The sequence below is a fragment of the Bos taurus genome, chromosome 11 (genome assembly GCF_002263795.3).
Source record: "Bos taurus isolate L1 Dominette 01449 registration number 42190680 breed Hereford chromosome 11, ARS-UCD2.0, whole genome shotgun sequence".
Classification (NCBI taxonomy): domain Eukaryota; kingdom Metazoa; phylum Chordata; class Mammalia; order Artiodactyla; family Bovidae; genus Bos; species Bos taurus.
The window spans coordinates 46,889,118-46,905,949 of NC_037338.1; the positions used below are offsets into that span (position 1 = coordinate 46,889,118).

A 16,832-nucleotide genomic window follows, 5' to 3' on the forward strand; every position below is an offset into this window, starting at 1 on the left:
CATTGTGTGTAGGTGTATATATGTGTATACCACATCTTTTTATCCGTTCATCAGTGGACATTTAGGTTGCTTCCATGTCTTGGCTATTGTGCATAGTGCTGCAGTGAACATTGGGGTGCATATATCTTTTCGAATTATGGCTTTCTCTAAATGTATGCCTAGGACTGGGATTGATGGATCATATGGTAACTCTATATTTAGGTTTTTAAGAAAACTCCGTACTGTTCTCCATAGTGGCTGCGCCAATTTACACTCCCACCAACAGTGTTGGAGGGTTCCTTTCTCTCCATGTTCTCTCCAGCATGTATTGTTTGTAGACTTTTTGATGATAGCCATTCTGACTTGTGTGAGGTGACATGAGAAACGCACACTGGGACCTAGCATAGAACATATGTAAGCTGGGATTATAGACTGGAGGGTTTGGAAGCGCAAGAAACCAAAGAGCAGGCAGTCATACACATAGGGCAGGACTCGCATGTGCCAAGGGACAGCCAGGGAGACATGTCCACGACCAGACAACAGGAGATGACCAGGGGCTTGTGCAGTGAACCTGGCCAGGACCATGTGTGCGAAAAATGGGGGTCATGCGAGGCAGGTCTGGGAAGAGAGAAGGTCAGAGCTAGTGGTATGGGGATTACATGCTACTATGAATTTGAAGATGTGACTGGGAGGCTCAGAGTGCTGACTTAGATCTCTCTCCCTCACAGAGTAGCAGGGGAAGGTTTGATTGGTACCAAAGGAATGGTGGATCTTGGGGTCCATGGCAGGATTGAACGACCCCAGAACTGTGAGCCGAGGTAGGAATAGGCCACCTGGAAATCCACCTAAATGTCCTCCTGCCCCAAGAATACTGCGTGAAGCCTGTCAGCCTCTAGGATCTCTCCATGGAAAAGGGATTTTGTTGGCCAAATTGAGGTCAGGTGAAAGAGATCAGGGAACACCAGTGATGGTTTAAGTGTTACACTAACTGGAAGGTTAACTCCACTCCGATCTTAATGTCATTGAGTGATGGTGAACCTCAGGCAGTATCAGAAACCAAAGAAGCATATTTCTTCCACTGCTGGAAATATACGTGGTCTCTGGAGATGTTCAGAGTAATCAGAAGAGTCTCTCAGTATCTGAAAAGAGAGCGTTCATTGTGCCAGAAATTAACCTTGATTCAACCCCAAATAAAAGTAAATCTACCTAAAATGCAAGCCATACTTTCATAGTAGATAATGAAAAAGGTTTAACTGATGCTTTTCTTGGTAAACCACACTAAATATTACAGAAATAAATTTATTTAATCTTATATTTAATACAATATAGGAAGTTAATTTTCCTAGCCTAATTTGCTGGCTCAGTGAGATGTCATTCATTCATCTTTAACTTTCATAGTGAGGTAATAAAGGTCTATTTATTACTTTATTTTGGGCTTCCCTGGTGGCTCAGATGGTCAAGAATCTGCCTGCAGTGCAGGAGACCCAGGTTCAATCCCTGGGTCGGGAAGATTAATAACAGCTTTATTGAGATATAATCCACCTATCATACAATCCATCCATTTAAAGTATACAGTTCCATAACAGATTATATTTGCTTTGTGGGGTTTTTTCCCCTCAAAGTGCCTCCCTATCTAGATGTTATTTTAGTAACAACACTAATTGACTTGGTCATGTTGGTAAAAGTATTTGAGGGCTTCATCAGCTGATTATCCAAGTAGTTCTCTTTACATTTTTTTGGCTGTACCATAAGGCGTGTGTGATCTAGTTCCCTGAGCAGGGATTGAACCTGTGCCCTCTGCATTGCAAGTGTGAAGTCTTAACCGATGGACCTCTCAGGAAGTCCCCCAAGTAGTTCCCTTTACATGTGACAAGCATATCATTATTTTTACTTCCTCCTCCTCAGTTGTTCATTGGAATAACCCTTCCTGTTCCTGTACTTGTCTCTGGCGTCCCAAGTGACCCCTGGAATCTTCCAGTATTACTTTCGTGGACTTCATAACATCCTATGTTTTTTCGTCAACATTTGTAATGTCACTTTTCAGTTGATTTCCATTATGTTTACCTTGTTGGATGCAGATGAGCCTCAGGAAGTAGGGAGAAATTACCAGCAAAGTCACTGACCCAGATGGGGGCAGAGACATACATTTGTGTCACATGGAGAGGACTACTAAGCCCAGCCGAATTTTATAAGTGGATAGTCCATTGGTGAACACTTTCGTGTTGTGAAAAGTTTTCCTTCTCTGTACAACTCCCTAACTATGGTAACCTGGATGACGCGTGCTCGCATGTGCTCAGTCGCTTAGTCGTGTCTGAATCTTTGTGACCCCATAGACTGCAGCCCGCCCAGGTTCCCCTTGTCCATGGGATTTTTCAGGCAAGAATACTGGAGTGGGTTGCCATTTCCTCCTCCAGGGGATCGTCCTGCCCCAGGGATCAAGCCTGTGTCTCCTGCGTTGGCAGGCAGACTTTTCACCACTGAGCCACCTGGGAAGCAACCTGGATGATGATAACAAGGATACCCCAGTACTTGGTTGCAGTGTTGCGGGGACAGGGCAGGAGTCAGATGGAGATTGGTCTTGGTGACTTCTGAGGTTCTGAGTGTTCCCTAAGTCTGCCCGGGGGTCTCCTGGGCCTGTTCACCTTTGTAGGTCCCCATCCAAGCCCCTGCAGTGAGACCCTTCTATATGACAGGGAAGCTGGTATAGGAGGGCAAGGGTTGGAAACCACGTCTATGGCAACCCCAGCTATCACCATCCCTAAAGCCAGTCTAGCTTCTGGTTCTCGCCTCATCCTTACACCATCCTTGGCTGCAGATCTAGGAGTGGAGGCTGGAGCTGGGGGTAGGGAAGGAGGGCAAGGAGGCATGATGGGGAGGGCAGGAGAGGTGAGGGACACAGATGGCTGCTGGGGTTTGGGGAGGTAATCCTACCCCTCCTTGGGATGGATTCAGTGCCACCAGGGTCTTCAGAGGGCTGCACCTGCCACCAAGGGGAATTAGGCTCAGTGCATCCCTGCGGTTTACCTGAGAACGTGCTGGCACCAAGCTCAGCTCCAGCCCCTGCTGGCTTGGTGTGGATACTGCCCTCCTGGTGCCCAGGTCAGGTCAGGCGGGCTGTGACCCAGACTCTTCCCTGGGGGTAGAAGGTAGCCCCAGCTCCCGCCCTGAGCTCTGGGCATGGACTCTGAGCACTACTGCCCCCTACCGCCCCAACTGACCTCAAGGACACCTGACCCAGAAGCCCTTTGTCTCCATCCCAAATGGGAGCCTGAGGACACTGATTCACTTTCACAGGCTTCCTGGGAGCCCTATGCCCCAAGTGCAACCCCCAGAGGAAGGCCAGAGGCTCCCGGCTGGAGACAAGCTGGCGAATGGCGTCAGGACTGACAAGGTGGCCTGGAACTTGGCCTCTCGCCTCTATCACCTGGAGGGCTTCCGGAAGTCTGAAGTGGCTGCCTACCTGAGGAAGAAGTAAGGGGTTTTGAACTCAAGCAAGGCTGGATGTCTGGTCAGGATGGGAAGGACCACTGATGGGCCATCCTTGCTGCCCGTGTCCCCCCACTGCTGACCTCTCATGCCTTCACTCCTGCCCTGTCCGCCGCACCCTCTCCCCTTCACCCCCAGCCCCTTGCTGTGCCTGTCTCTTTCTCTTAGTCACATTGGACCACCCTCAGTCCCTGCCTAGAGCCGCCAGACCTGGCCACCTGCCTCCCCTACCCCAACCCCATGTCCCTCCCACTCAGCGCCGATGGGGTCCCAGGGGCTGCCAGTGCCCTCTCGGGCCCCAGGGTCCACCCTGGCTGTGCCTTTCCTTTGATCGCACCCCCAGCCCCTGTCAGGCCCCAGGAGGCCCGCCAGTCCCCACCCAGGCTTCATCCCCACTTTCCTTCTGCAGCAATGACTTTAGCAGGGCTGTGGCTGAGGCGTACCTGTCCTTCTTCCAGTTCGGAGGCCAGAGCCTGGACCGTGCACTCCGGTAACACCTGGGGGCCTTCTCTGGGAAGGAGGGATGGCCAGCGTGGCGGGGAGGTGGGGGAAGCACCACCAGCAGAGGCTGGATTCTGGCTGGCCCCGAGCTCAGGCTGCCGGGCTCTGCCTGGACTCGGGCCCTCCTTCCAGGGGCTTCCTCCAGGCCCTGGTGCTCAGTGGGGAGACCCAGGAACGAGAGCGGATCCTCTACCAGTTCTCCAAGCGCTTCCATCACTGCAACCCCGGGCTTTTCTCCTCAGTAGGTAGGGAGGGGCCGGTTTACTGGGTGGTGACTGGTGGGAGTGTACTCATGGGGGCCCAGAAGCATTGGGGAGGTCCCCCCACCCAGGGTGGGCAGAGGCAATGCAGGAGTCCCGGTTCCAATGGCCTTTTCTCTCTGCGGGGGCAGATTGCGTGCACACCTTGACCTGCGCCATCATGCTCCTTAACACGGACCTGCATGGACAGGTGAGAGCCTGTGGGGGTCTTGGGAGAGGGGAGCCACGACCAAGGCCCGGGATGGGGTCGGGGAGGGCCCTGGGGACCCAGGGGAGGTTCGGGGTGGCCAGCTGGGGGTCGTGCTGCTGGAGTGGGACATGTGTGCCAGCTGCCCCCCTCTCCACATGTTCTGGCCACAGAACATTGGGAAGAGCATGAGCTGCCAGGAATTCATAACCAACCTGAATGGCCTGCGGGACGGCGGGAACTTCCCCAAAGAACTGCTCAAGGTACGGCACGGGGTCCACGTGGGGCCTGGAGCCTCAGCTCACTGTCCCAAGGGGAACATGAGCCCGGGCCTGGCTCTGCCAAGACATCCTTCAGACAACACGCCTTATTAAAAACATAATTCCTTATTTATTTATTTGACTGTCCTGGATCTTTGTCACCAATAAGCAACATCTTCTAGTTGTGGCGTGTGAGATCTAGTTCCCTGACCAGGAATCGAACCTGTTCCCCCTACAATGGGAGCATGGAGTCTTAACCACTGGACTGCCAGGGAAATCCTAGAACAGGCCTTCTTTACTGAAGGGAACTAAAAGTGATACTGCCCAGCCTGCGGCATCAGTGTCCCCTTGAAATGTATCAGCTTGTGTGAATTCACATCCCCCTGGCCTGGATCCACTGAATCAAATCTCAGCTGGGTCCCTACATTGTTCCGTTATGCCTCTGGGTGACTCTTAGGCCTGTGAAGTCTGAGAAGCACTGGATTTTGGTCCTTGGTGTAAAGCTTCACGTGGTGAAAGTCTGGAGCTATGATTCAGGAGCAGAGGTTACAGGGTTTGCATTCTAGCCTTGGGCAGCTTACACTTTGGCCGAGGCAAGTTCTCCCAGGGTGAGTGACCATTTTGCAGGGTTGTTACCACGATGAAATTAAGGTGGTCAAGTGCTTAGTCCTGGCACACAGGCTGCTTTCATAAGCAATCACAGCATTTATTCTCCCGTCTATTCAGCGAACATTAACTGAACACTTACTATCTGGCACCACCGCTAGGTGTGGCCAGAGCTCCAGAAGCCAGCCAGCCAGCCCCGTGGACATGCACACTCTCGGTCATATCATTTCAAAGTCATGGCATCTCGTTTATTCACTCACTCACCAAATGCTGACTGCTCTGTAGTGAGGCATTCCTGCTGCCTCACATCCCTCTGGGCAGGATGGTATGTGGGTGATTCATTTCCCCTTCAGGGAACTAGTTCAGGCCTCACTAAGTTCAAGGAAAGGGCTTCCCTAGTGGCTCAGATGGTAAAGAATCCACCTGCAATGCAGGAGACCTGGGTTTAATCGTTGGGTTGGGAAGCTCTCCTGGAGAGGAAATGGCTGCCTGCTCTAGTATTGTTGCCTGGCAAATCTTATGGACAGAGGAGCTTGGCAGGCTATGGGCTTCTCTGATGACTCAGACAGTAAAGAATCTGCCTGCAATGTGGGAGACCTGGGTTTGATCCCTGGGTTGGGAAGGTCCCCTGGAGAAGGGCATAGTAACCCACTCCAGTATTGCTTGGAGAATCCCCATGGACAGAGGAGCCTGGCGGGCTACAGTCCATTGGGTCACAAAGAGTTGGACCCGACTGAGCGACTAAGCACACACACACACAGCAGGCTGGAGTCCATGGAGTCACAAAGAGTTGGTCACACTGAGCACAAACAAAGAAAAGCTCAAGGACTGGTTTGTTCACCCTTGTGTCTCCAGCCCCCAGCACAGTGCCCGGCACATGGCAAATGCCTGATAAATTGTTGCCTGCTTGCATGGATCCATGGGTTGCTTGCTGCCCAGGGCAGAAGGGCAGCAATACTGGGATGGAGGTGGCAGCATGCCCATCCTGCGTCTGGCAGAGTATGGGCCCCCTGGCCTGAGGCTCTCCGGTCCAGCTGTGTGTTTCTATTCCAGGCCCTCTACTGGTCTATCCGAAGTGAGAAGCTCGAGTGGGCCGTGTAAGTGAGACCCATCTTCCCTCCCCACCCTCTCTCCTGCCTGCCCTCCTCCCGCCCAGCTGAGTGGGAGAGTTCAGGGTCCCGGACAGTGCTCCCCTCTGCATGGGTGGAGTCAGAGGCAGGGCATCAGGCCGGTCTCAGAGAGGGTGCAGGGGGGCATGTAACACCTGGAGGAGCCAGAGGCCATGAGGGCATAGGGATGATAGGAATTGATGGGCTGACCTTGAAGGAGGGCTTCTTTTAGGGGGTCCTGAGGTGTGGCTGCCCAGCAAGAGAGAGGGTGGGGTCCTGAAGCAGGGGTGCCTCCTGGTGGCCTCTGCCCATTTAAGCAGCCCCAGCCCAATTCTTTGATGCCCAGGGATGAAGAAGACACAGCCAGGCCCGAGAAGGCCCAGCCGTCTCCCCCAGCTGGCAAGATGAGCAACCCTTTCCTCCAGCTGGCCCAGGACCCCACGGTGCCCACCTACAAGCAGGGCTTCCTGGCCCGGAAGATGCACCAGGATGCGGATGGCAAGAAGAGTGAGTGTCTGCCTGCTGTTGTACATCTGTCGACCAGTGTGTGCAAAGCGCCCTGCCCAGGAACACGATGTCCTGAGCCGATGTGTGTGCGGGTGTGCAGAGAGATGGCATGGTGGAGGATGGGCAGCCCATGGTCCTTCCTCAGTAGAGACTGTAAGCGGGGGTGGGGGAGGTGATGCAGAGACAAGACAAACCTAGGGATCCCCCGCCCCCTGGGCCTCTGTGCTAAGGTGGGAATTAGACAAACAAGGCAGTGTCTGGGATAAACAGAAGAGCTAGCTGCGTGATGCAGGGAGGTCTCAATGGGGTATGGGGTGTGGAGGAGGGTGAGGCTTCTGTTTTTGTTTGGGGGTAGAATGTGGGAGACAGGATAGTTAAGGTTTCTGGGACATGATGGTCTCTGAGCTGAACCTTGGAGGAAAAGAGGGTCTGGTTATTTGCAAAGAGAGCCCCACCAGGCAAAGAGCACAGGGTGGGGTGTGAGAGAAAAGACAGCACGGGGTGCACTGGGCTTCATCCTGCAGACCGTTGAGGGCTCTGGAGCAGGGAGCCACATGACCAGCGCAGGAATGGGATCCCAGGTGGATGGGGCTGTGGTGACCAGCTAGGGGACTGGCATTTGGTTGTGAGAAGCCACATGAGCAAGGCCAAGAGGTGACCATGGGGAAGTAGGCCTTCAGCCCTAGCTTCTGAGCCCCTGTGTCTCTCTGGATGGGACGAGAAAGAGGCCCCAGAAGAGCTGTGCTTGTGGGTGAGCGTGTTTGAGGGGGGCTGGATTGGATGAGCACCTACTTGTGTTATTGTTTGTAAGCAGCTCTGTTTTGGTGTCTGAGCATGATTGCCTGTGTGTGTGAGACACAGTACTGCCTGCTTGTCATCTGCTGTGTTTTGTTGTGTTGGTGTGTTTCTGTGTGTTTCTGTGCACCCTGGGCAGGGACTGGAGGTGGTGAGATGGTGTGCATCTGAGGGTCTGGAAGTGGTTGGGGGGGAATCATCACCCACCTTCGTGTTCTGCTTCCCGGGTAGCGCCATGGGGTAAGCGTGGCTGGAAGATGCTCCACACCTTACTTCGAGGGATGGTCCTCTACTTCCTGAAGGTAGGGAGGGTGTCTGCACCCCTGATGGGCAGTGTAGGAGGGTGGGCAGCTGATGGAAACCTCTTTTCTGAGCCCCTGTTGCCCTGTGGCAGGGAGAGGACCACGCCCTTGATGGGGAGAGTTTGGTGGGGCAGATGGTGGATGAGCCGGTGGGGGTGCACCACTCACTGGCCACCCCTGCCACCCACTACACCAAGAAGCCACATGTCTTCCAGCTGCGCACGGCCGACTGGCGCCTCTACCTCTTCCAGGCACCGTAAGTCAGGGGTGGGGATGGGCGATAGCAAGGCCCCAGCTTTCCTCCTGTAAACCTCTCATCCTCTGACGGGTGCTGGCCCCACCCTGGAGGGAGGTGCAGGCTTGACCTGGGATGTGTCACTGGTGGGTCCCAGGTACACATGAAGTGTGGAGAGCGGGGAACTTCCAGCTTCCATCCCCTGCCTTAAGCCCATTTCACCCCTGGGACCGGCTCTTCCTTGAAAGTTGGACTAAGCCTCTCAGTTCCAAACAGCGGATTCCAGGAAGCCACGAACACTTGATCATTTTTTGGCATTTGATTTAAACTCTATCGGGCTTCCCTGGTGGCTCAGTGGTAAAGGACCCACCTGCCAATGCAGGAGACTTGGGTTTGATCCCTGGATCGGGAAGATCTCCTGGAGAAGGGCATGGCAACCCACTCCAGTATTCTTGTCTGGAGAGTCTCATGAACAGAGGAGCCTGGCAGGTTACAGCCCTTGGGGTCCCAGAGTTGGACACGAGTGAGTAACTAAACATAAACTCTTATTGCCTCTGTTGGGTGAGAAAAACCACCAGCAGGGGTCAACCACCTCAGCTAGTGGCAGGACTTTTGGCTTTTGTAGCCGGGTGCCTGAGCTGACCACCAGAGGCTGGAGGGCGGTGATAGGCTAGCACTCTGTGGTCCAAGGGACAGACCGCTCTCTCTGCACACAGCACTGCCCAGGAGATGACTTCCTGGATCGCGCGCATCAATCTAGCTGCCGCCACGCACTCAGCTCCGCCTTTCCCTGCCGCGGTGGGCTCCCAGCGCAAATTCGTCCGTCCCATCCTGCCCGTGGGCCCAACCCAGGGCTCCCTGGTAAGACCTGAGCCTGAAGGAGGGGCGGGATGTGGTGGTGGGATACACCCTGGAGGACTAGAAGGGAGATGAGAGGCTGTGCACCTGGCCTAGGAGAAAGCTGGGCTGAACATCTGGGCCCCTGGGTCAGGATGGAGCTGTACTCCTGGGCTCAGGAACAGAGAGGGGAGGTCTTGGGATGGTGGGAGCAGAGAGGGAGGGCTTGAAACAGCTCCCCTCACCGCCTCCCGCTCCCAGGAGGAGCAGCATCGATCCCACGAGAACTGCCTGGACGCTGCCTCTGACGACCTGCTGGATCTGCAGAGGAACTTACCCGAGCGGCGAGGCCGCAGCCGCGAGCTGGAAGACTACCGCTTGCGGAAGGAGTACCTGGAGTACGAGGTGAGGTCGCTGTCTCACCCTCCGCCTGGACCCTCTGCCGCCCTCTCATGGCCGTGGCTGTCCTTGCAGCCTTGGCTCCCAGCCGCTCAGGGCAGTGGGGCGGGGGGGCTTGTGTGAGAACTCCAGCCCTGTGTGAATGGTCTACACACACGAATGTGTGCAGACGCCTGCACAAGTGTGTGTGTCTGTGTACTCTCAGGCCACTTCACCTCTTGTCCTTGGAACACAGCAGCTGCTTGTCTGGTAACACTCGTGTGTATGTGTGTTGCTCAGTTTGGCCCCCATCCAGGCTCCCTTGTCCATGAGATTCTCAGGCAAGAATACTGGAGTGGGTTGCCATTCCCCTGTCCAGGGGATCTTGCCAACCCAGGGATCAAGCCCAGGTCCCTTGCTTTGCAGGACCTTTCTTTACCATCTGAGCCACCTGGGAGGCCCAATTATTATATTATTATATATATGTAAATGTACTATATATGTGTGTGTGTGTGTGTGTGTGTGTATGTATATATATATAATTTTCTTGGCCACACCTTTTGGCACATGGGAGCTTAGTTCCCGACCAGGGATCTAACCCATGCCCCCTGCATTGGGAGTGCTGGGTCTTAACCACTGGACCACCAGGGAAGTCCTGGAAAAACTATATTTTAACAGAATATATATTTCCCCTCATACCTGCCTAATACTATTATAGTAGGCAGTATTTCTGAAGCTTGTTGCATGGATTGTCTTATTTAGTCATCCAGCTACTCTGGGGTAAGGACACTAATCCTCAGTTTACAGATGAGGAAACTGAGGCACAGAGAGATTAAACTTGTTCACACCTGATATACTTTCATGAGACCTGATCACATCCATGCCTCATTTATGGCCGTAACTAAGGAATGATCTTTGTTAGCTCTCTGATGCTGAAATATTTTCCTCACTCTACCCCCAATCCTGCGTCCAAATTCAGCAGGAGCGGGGTGTAGGGCAATGTGACAAGAGAGGAGGGCAGAGGCCACCCAGGGGCAGGGAGGGGAGAGGGGAGCAAGCGTCAGTGTCACCTCCTGTCTGTGTCCACTAGCCTTGCGCTATCCTCTACCTCCCTTTCTAGCTCTTCCTCTTGGGGCGTTGGCTGCATCCATAGCCGTGAGCATGCCACTTCCCCGAGGTCCCAGGGGTGGCTGATAGGATCCAGCCCTGCCTGCAGCACTCCAGCCATTCCCCACCACTGACCAACCTTTCGCTGGGACCTTTAGCAAGGCCTTGACCCTCCCTGGTGGGCTTACCTGGTGGCTCTGATGGTAAAGAAGCTGCCAGCGATGCAGGAGAACCTGGGTTCGGTCCCTGGGGCAGAAAGATCCCCTGGAGAAAGAAATGACAGCCCACTCCAGTATTCTTGCCTGGAGAATCTTATGGACAGAGGAGCCTGGCAGCTTACAGTCCATGGGGTCGCAGAGTCAGACATGACTGATCGACTAACACTGACCCTTCCTCTTTATAAAGCACAGCGATGACTCCCACCCAGCCTCCCAGGGCGTGGATGAGGACCCAGGGGGCTGGAGGGTGGGAACTGTATCTGAAGGATGCTAGTTACGGGGGCCCGAGGAGTGTTAAGCAGATGAGGGTAGTTAGCGCCATGCTCTCCAGATGCCAGTTGTTAAAATGCTATTCAGACTCAATGAGGGCTGCGTACAGATGTGTGCTGTTTGTGTGCAGTGCTGCACAGATCTCTAGCCTAGTGGCTTATGGATCTTTTAGTGTCTCAGCGATGTAACGTGCTCCGGAAATGTTAGTTACAGCACCAGGCAGTGTTGGCTGTATCAAACAGGGCCAGGCTGATGGGTGTAACTCTAAGATACCTGAGGAAGGACAGGATCTGCAGAGATCGTTGTTCAAGTGAATGCTAGCTGTTGGCCCAGCCCTCTTTCTAAAGTCTCTGTCCCTGTAGCATCATTCAGTGTGATCTGTCTGTGTGATCCCAGCCCCCTCCTGACCTGGAACTGGGGTGGTGCTGAGGCAGTGGGACCCATATGTGTTCCAGAAAACCCGCTATGAGACCTACCTGCAGCTGCTTGTGGCCCGTCTACACTGCCCGTCGGAAGACCTGGACCTGTGGGAGGAGCAGCTGGGGAGGGAGGCTGGAGGCCTGCAGGAGCCCAAGCCCAGCCTGAAGAAGTCCCACTCCAGCCCGTCGCTGCACCAGGATGAGGCCCCCACCACGGCCAAGGTCAAGCGCAACATCTCAGAGCGCAGAACCTACCGGAAGATCATCCCCAAACGGAACCGCAATCAACTGTGAAGCCAGGGTCACCTCACCAACTACCCACCGCGGCCTGGGCCTGCGGTGGATTTGGGATGAAACCCTAGGAATAGCCTTATATCATCGGTTCCGTGCTGAGGATGGGGCCCTGCCTCTTCCCTGTGGAAGGATACGCTAGTGTGGTCCCCCCTTCCTTCCCTCACTCACCACACTGGAGTTCTCCTGATACTGTTGCCCCCACCCCGGCTGCTCCCAAGAGAGGACAGAGGTCAAAGACTTGACTCAGCTCCCACAGTTCATCCCATTCTACCCTCCATCCCTCCAGAAGCCACAGAGGACACCTTTCCCGGACCTGGGGAGTTGCTCGGCTCTCTGTCTTTGAGTCAGAGGCCCTGCGAGCTTCCCCATCCTCAGGGACAGAGACCAGGGCCGTAGAGACCTTGGCACAGACAGGTTAGGGAAGCTGCAGCACTGGGAGCGGTCTTGCTCTGGAAATCAGGTGACTTGCTGGAAGAGGTCCTGGGAGACCCCAGATGGGCCCTGTCCACTGCGGGGAACAGCCTTCTGGGCAGGACCAGAGACTCGGCAAGTTCAAGGGCTCAGTGAGGCTGGCTCTGGGGCCCCCTGCCTTTGTTTGGTCTTCCCTACATCCTGCACGTATAGGGGGCAGATGAGAGAGGCCTTGCCTCCCATGGCCAATGGCTGATCGTCAGAGTGGAACCAACGGTGGTCAGCGAGGGCTGTAAGGGGAGAGGGTGCCTAGAGTTCAGTAGAGAGCCCTGTAACAAGGGCCTTTGCCACCCCAGAGCAGGGAAGGAGGTGCTCCAGGTTTGGGGAGGATAAGGGTAAGAGGTGGTGACGCATGCCGTGTCCCCTGGGGGCTCTGGAGAGTTGTGAGGGGCCGTGAAGGCCTGGCTCCCTCCCCACAAACCCCTCCCCTGGAAGCTCCAGGACTCACTCAGGGACCCCTTCCCTCCCTCAGCCTGCTCCCAGGGGCCCTTTCCACCCTCCCTGGGAAGCCCCCTTGTGCTCCCTTTGGCCGCCTCCCAGCTGGGCTGTTCTCCGGACACTTGAGGACCCGAGGCTCTGCCTGTGGGAAGGAGGCCGGGCCGCCAAGCAGCCACCATTGTCTCTGTTCAGCCAAGTGTGAGAGCCGGCTGCCTGCCAAAAGGGGCCTCTCGCCACCCGCCTGCTGGCTGACGCACGCGCGGCCTCTTCAGCCTTCCTGCCGCCCTGCCCTCCCCTTCGTGCCTGTAACCAACACGGGGGCCTGCAACTCCACCAGGTGGGGCTGGCACTTGAGGGTCGCCAACAAGTGTCTGTCCGTGGCTGGGCCACGCACCCAGTGGGTGCACAATAAATACAGGCCAGTAAAGAAGGAGGTGTGTGCCAGTGAGGGGGTTGGGAGGGGCAGGCAGCTGTGGGCAGCTGAGGCCACCGTCTGGCACCTGCCTGAGGGTGGCAGGCTGGGTTTCCTTTGCCGTGTGTGTGCATGTGCATGTCTGTGTGTGTGGGTCTGTGTGTGCATGTATGTATCTGTGTGCGTGTGCATGTCTGTGAATGTGTAGCATGCTAATCGTGTGCAGGAGTCACATAGGCTGTCACAGCGGGAGGGGACCTCAGAATCATTGATTCATCCACTCATGGGTTCATTCTTTCACTTCTCCAATAATATTAAGTACCTTTATGGGCCAGTACTGTGAGATTCAGGCATGAATCAAGCATGTCCCTGGCCTCTAGGAGAGGACCATCCTGTTCTCTGGTGCCCAACTGACAGTATAGAGTGGCACTGGAGACATTTGCATCCTACGCCCAGGAATCTGGATCCAGTAGGTCTGGGTCAGAGGCACCAACGGGTGTTTTTAAGGCTCCATGGGCCACTCTGATGGGCAGAGGCCAATTGTCTCATTTGATTGGGGTGGTATACTAGCGCCGTGCGGACGTGACTTGGCCCACAAATGATGCTTACAGGCTGAACCGCTGTGAGTGGGTTATTTGACCTCACTGACCTGTATCCTTATTTCCAAAACCAGAATAAAAGGCAGAGGTTTGTTTGCATGCATGCATGTCTGTGACGCTTCCATGCTTTTTTGCTCTTGTAGAACTTGTACCTCCCTTTCACCTTGGCACAGGAGGTCTCCAAAGCCAGGTGCTCCAGGCTGCTAGGGTGCACCCTGTCCAGCGCTGCTCCAGCCGGGTTTGGCCTGGAGGCTTGATGGGTTGTTAGGCTGCGGTTATGACATGTGACCACTGGGGGGCGGGCTTGCATCTCCCAAGCCTCAAGCACTAGGTGTCCAGCTGCAGCTATGCCTCTAGAAGAACAGGTAATGAGTTGGGTGCTCCTGGCCATCACCAGAACCAGGCTCTTCCATTTCCCTAGGGCCATAGTGGCCCAGGTCAGGCCTCCCACCAGGCCAGGCCTCCCACTATCTGGGAAGGCAAAGGTTTGGTACTTTGACATCTTTCTTCAGTGAAATGCTTGTGCTTATTTGCTCAGTCATGTACGACTCTCTGCAACCCCATGGACTGTGACCCGCCAGGCTCCTCTGTCTATGAGATTTTCCAGGCAAGAATACTGGAGTGGATTGCCATTTCCTTCTCCAGAGGATCTTCCCAAACCAGGGATCGAACCTGCATCTCTTGTGTCTCCTGCATTGCAGGTGAATTCTTCACCCACTGAGCCATCTGGGAAGACCCTCTTGCTGCTGATGGAGAGGAAAACGTTTCTGGAGTCATATGGGACAGCCTAGGATTCCCTACAGAATTGTCTCAGGGAACCTAGAACAGTGAAAACTAAATGAGTTTAGTTTTCACCCAGTCCCAGTCCTGCGTATGGAACAGATCAAACCCCACGGGCCTAGACTGACCTTGTCTCCACCCTCCTCTTCCTTCCCACCCAGGAGTGGGCTGGCCCATTCCTTTGCAGGGGAAGGGACTGGACACATGTTCTTGGTGAGCAGCTCAGACTGCATAAGGCTGGCTGAAGTCTGTCCTCAGGGCCTCCTTTGCCATCTAGGGGGCTCAGCTCACTGCCATGAGCCAGGTGACACACCGGTGCAACCTTTTCCCAGTCTCTCAGCATCTCTGCTCCATCTGGCTTTCTGCTAATAACATTCATTTATTTGTTGTTTGCTGGGAACCAGGGAGGAGTTAAAGGTCACTAAGGCCTGAGGGCTGGGTCATTTCCTTGCGGGGCTCAGAGTCAGATGGAAACAAGAGGGCTTTGTTGGGGTTGGAGGAGCTGGACTGGAGAGTTGGAGGAGGGATGGCATAAGACACAGAGTGGTCAGGGTGGGCTCAGGCCAGATCAGAAGGGAATCAGTGTCTATGGCCATACCATCCTAAACACACCTGATCTCGTCTGGTCTCGGAAGCTAAGCAGAGTTTGGCCTGGTTAGTACTTGGATGAGAGATCATAAAGGAATTGGTGGGCAGCTCAGAAGGGTGAGTTTTGAGCAGAAGAGTGACCAACCCATGGCTTGGGAGACAGCCTGGGAGTTTGGCTTTAAGATGCAATAACTTGAGTGAGTGAGCCTAGAATAGGGTAGATAATAGTAATGGCCTAGAGATGTTTATACTATCTGTGCAACTTTTCTATAAGAAAAGAGGGGGCAGAGAGAATGACCTGGAACCTTGGGCCAACCTGGCATTCTCACAGCTGGCCTCTCCTCCCTTCTGTTCCCCTCCCCCAACCTCCATGCTGCCCTGCTCACTTATGGGGTTTACTGAATGTCAAACTCTGTGTAATGGCCCCTCCTTACCACCTGCTCTGCCAACACCTTTGTTGTTGTTCAGTAGCTAAGTCATGTCCGACTCTTTGTGACCCCATGGACAGTGCACACCAGGCTTCCCTGTCCATCACCAACTCCTGGAGCTTGCTCAAACTCATGTCCATTGAGTCGATGATGCCATCCAACTATCTCATCCTCTGTTGCCCCCTTCTCCTGCCCTCAATCTTTCCCAGCATCAGGGTCTTTTCAAATGAGTCAGCTCTTTGCATCAGGTGGCCAAAGTATTGGAGCTTCAGCATCAGTCCTTCCAATGAATATTCAGGACTGATTTCCTTTAGGATTGACTGATTTCATCTCCCTGCTGTCCGAGGGACTCTCAAGAGTCTTCTCCAGCACCACAGTTTGAAAGCATCGCTTCTTTGACACTCAGCCTTCTTTACAGTTGAACCCTCACATCCTTACAATAACACTTCTGTCCCCCGCTATTCTGCATCTAACTGGCGGCTCCACCTCTACCTGTTCCCTGTCTCCTGTGGAAGGGGTGTTCCTTGCCTTTCTGGGACTATCCCCTCTCCCCAGTTTTCTGCCTGCCTTAGAGCTCCCCCTTGGGGGTCCCATCTGGGTCTTGGGCCTATGCTCTACCCCTTCATTATCTTGCCTTGTAAACAACTTGAAGAATCACCATCAGAAGGAAAAAGAAAAGCCTATGTTTGACTCTCTGCTTCCTGTAGCCAAGACCCACGGATGGGTAGTCTTTGCCAGCTGTTTTGTTCCCTCACCTGGTTCCATTCATACCTGGCACATTGGCCTCCAGCCACCACTCTCCACTGATGACCTTCCATCACCAAAGTCTTCTCAGCCTCCTCAGCCCTTCATCTCTCAGTGACCTTTGGCCCCATCCGCCCCTTGATCTGTGGACCTTACACGAAGCCCAGCGTGACCTGGCCACTTGCTTAGCCTCTTGTGCTTTGGTTTGCTTCTCTATAAAATGGGGATAATAACACCACTTACCTCACAGGGCCCTTAAGTGAAATTATGCACATAAACAACTCAGAACAATGCCGGGCACAGGAGGAAGCCCGGTTAGCTATTAGCGCTGGCTTTGCTGGTCTTCCCCAGGCAGCCTCCCGCCTCTGGGCTCCAGTTTACCTTCTGCCCTCAAACACGGGGTCCTTCTCCAAGGCTGGGCCTCTGCCCTCGGCTCTCCCTCTGCCTGGACGTTGCGAGTGACAGATGTCCACTCAGATTGCCTCCTTCCAAGCTGGGGGTGGGGTGTGGAGGCAATGCTACTCAGAGGATGGGGGCTGTGACCAGCTGCTGAGAAACACTGAGAGCTAGGGCTGGGAAGAGGAAAAACCCATTGCCATCCACATACCACTTCCTCTGTGAA

At 54.3% G+C, this 16,832-nt stretch overlaps 1 protein-coding gene across 7 annotated transcripts in view; it reads left to right on the top strand.

Annotated features, from left to right (window-relative positions):
• PSD4 (pleckstrin and Sec7 domain containing 4) overlaps window positions 1-13,769 on the top strand; it is a 44,842-nt gene extending 31,073 nt beyond the window's left edge. For all 7 annotated transcript variants that reach the window (XM_010810096.4, XM_059891763.1, XM_059891764.1 and 4 more), the window contains 12 exons: window positions 3,274-3,450; window positions 3,875-3,955; window positions 4,099-4,211; window positions 4,358-4,416; window positions 4,587-4,676; window positions 6,333-6,376; window positions 6,735-6,895; window positions 7,922-7,992; window positions 8,085-8,248; window positions 8,944-9,088; window positions 9,326-9,469; window positions 11,493-13,769. In XM_010810096.4, coding sequence (XP_010808398.2) covers window positions 3,274-3,450; window positions 3,875-3,955; window positions 4,099-4,211; window positions 4,358-4,416; window positions 4,587-4,676; window positions 6,333-6,376; window positions 6,735-6,895; window positions 7,922-7,992; window positions 8,085-8,248; window positions 8,944-9,088; window positions 9,326-9,469; window positions 11,493-11,750 — 1,507 coding nt within the window. In that variant the 3' untranslated portion in view covers window positions 11,751-13,769. The remainder of the gene's footprint in view (window positions 1-3,273; window positions 3,451-3,874; window positions 3,956-4,098; window positions 4,212-4,357; window positions 4,417-4,586; window positions 4,677-6,332; window positions 6,377-6,734; window positions 6,896-7,921; window positions 7,993-8,084; window positions 8,249-8,943; window positions 9,089-9,325; window positions 9,470-11,492) is intronic.
• Window positions 13,770-16,832: the final 3,063 nt, after the last annotated feature.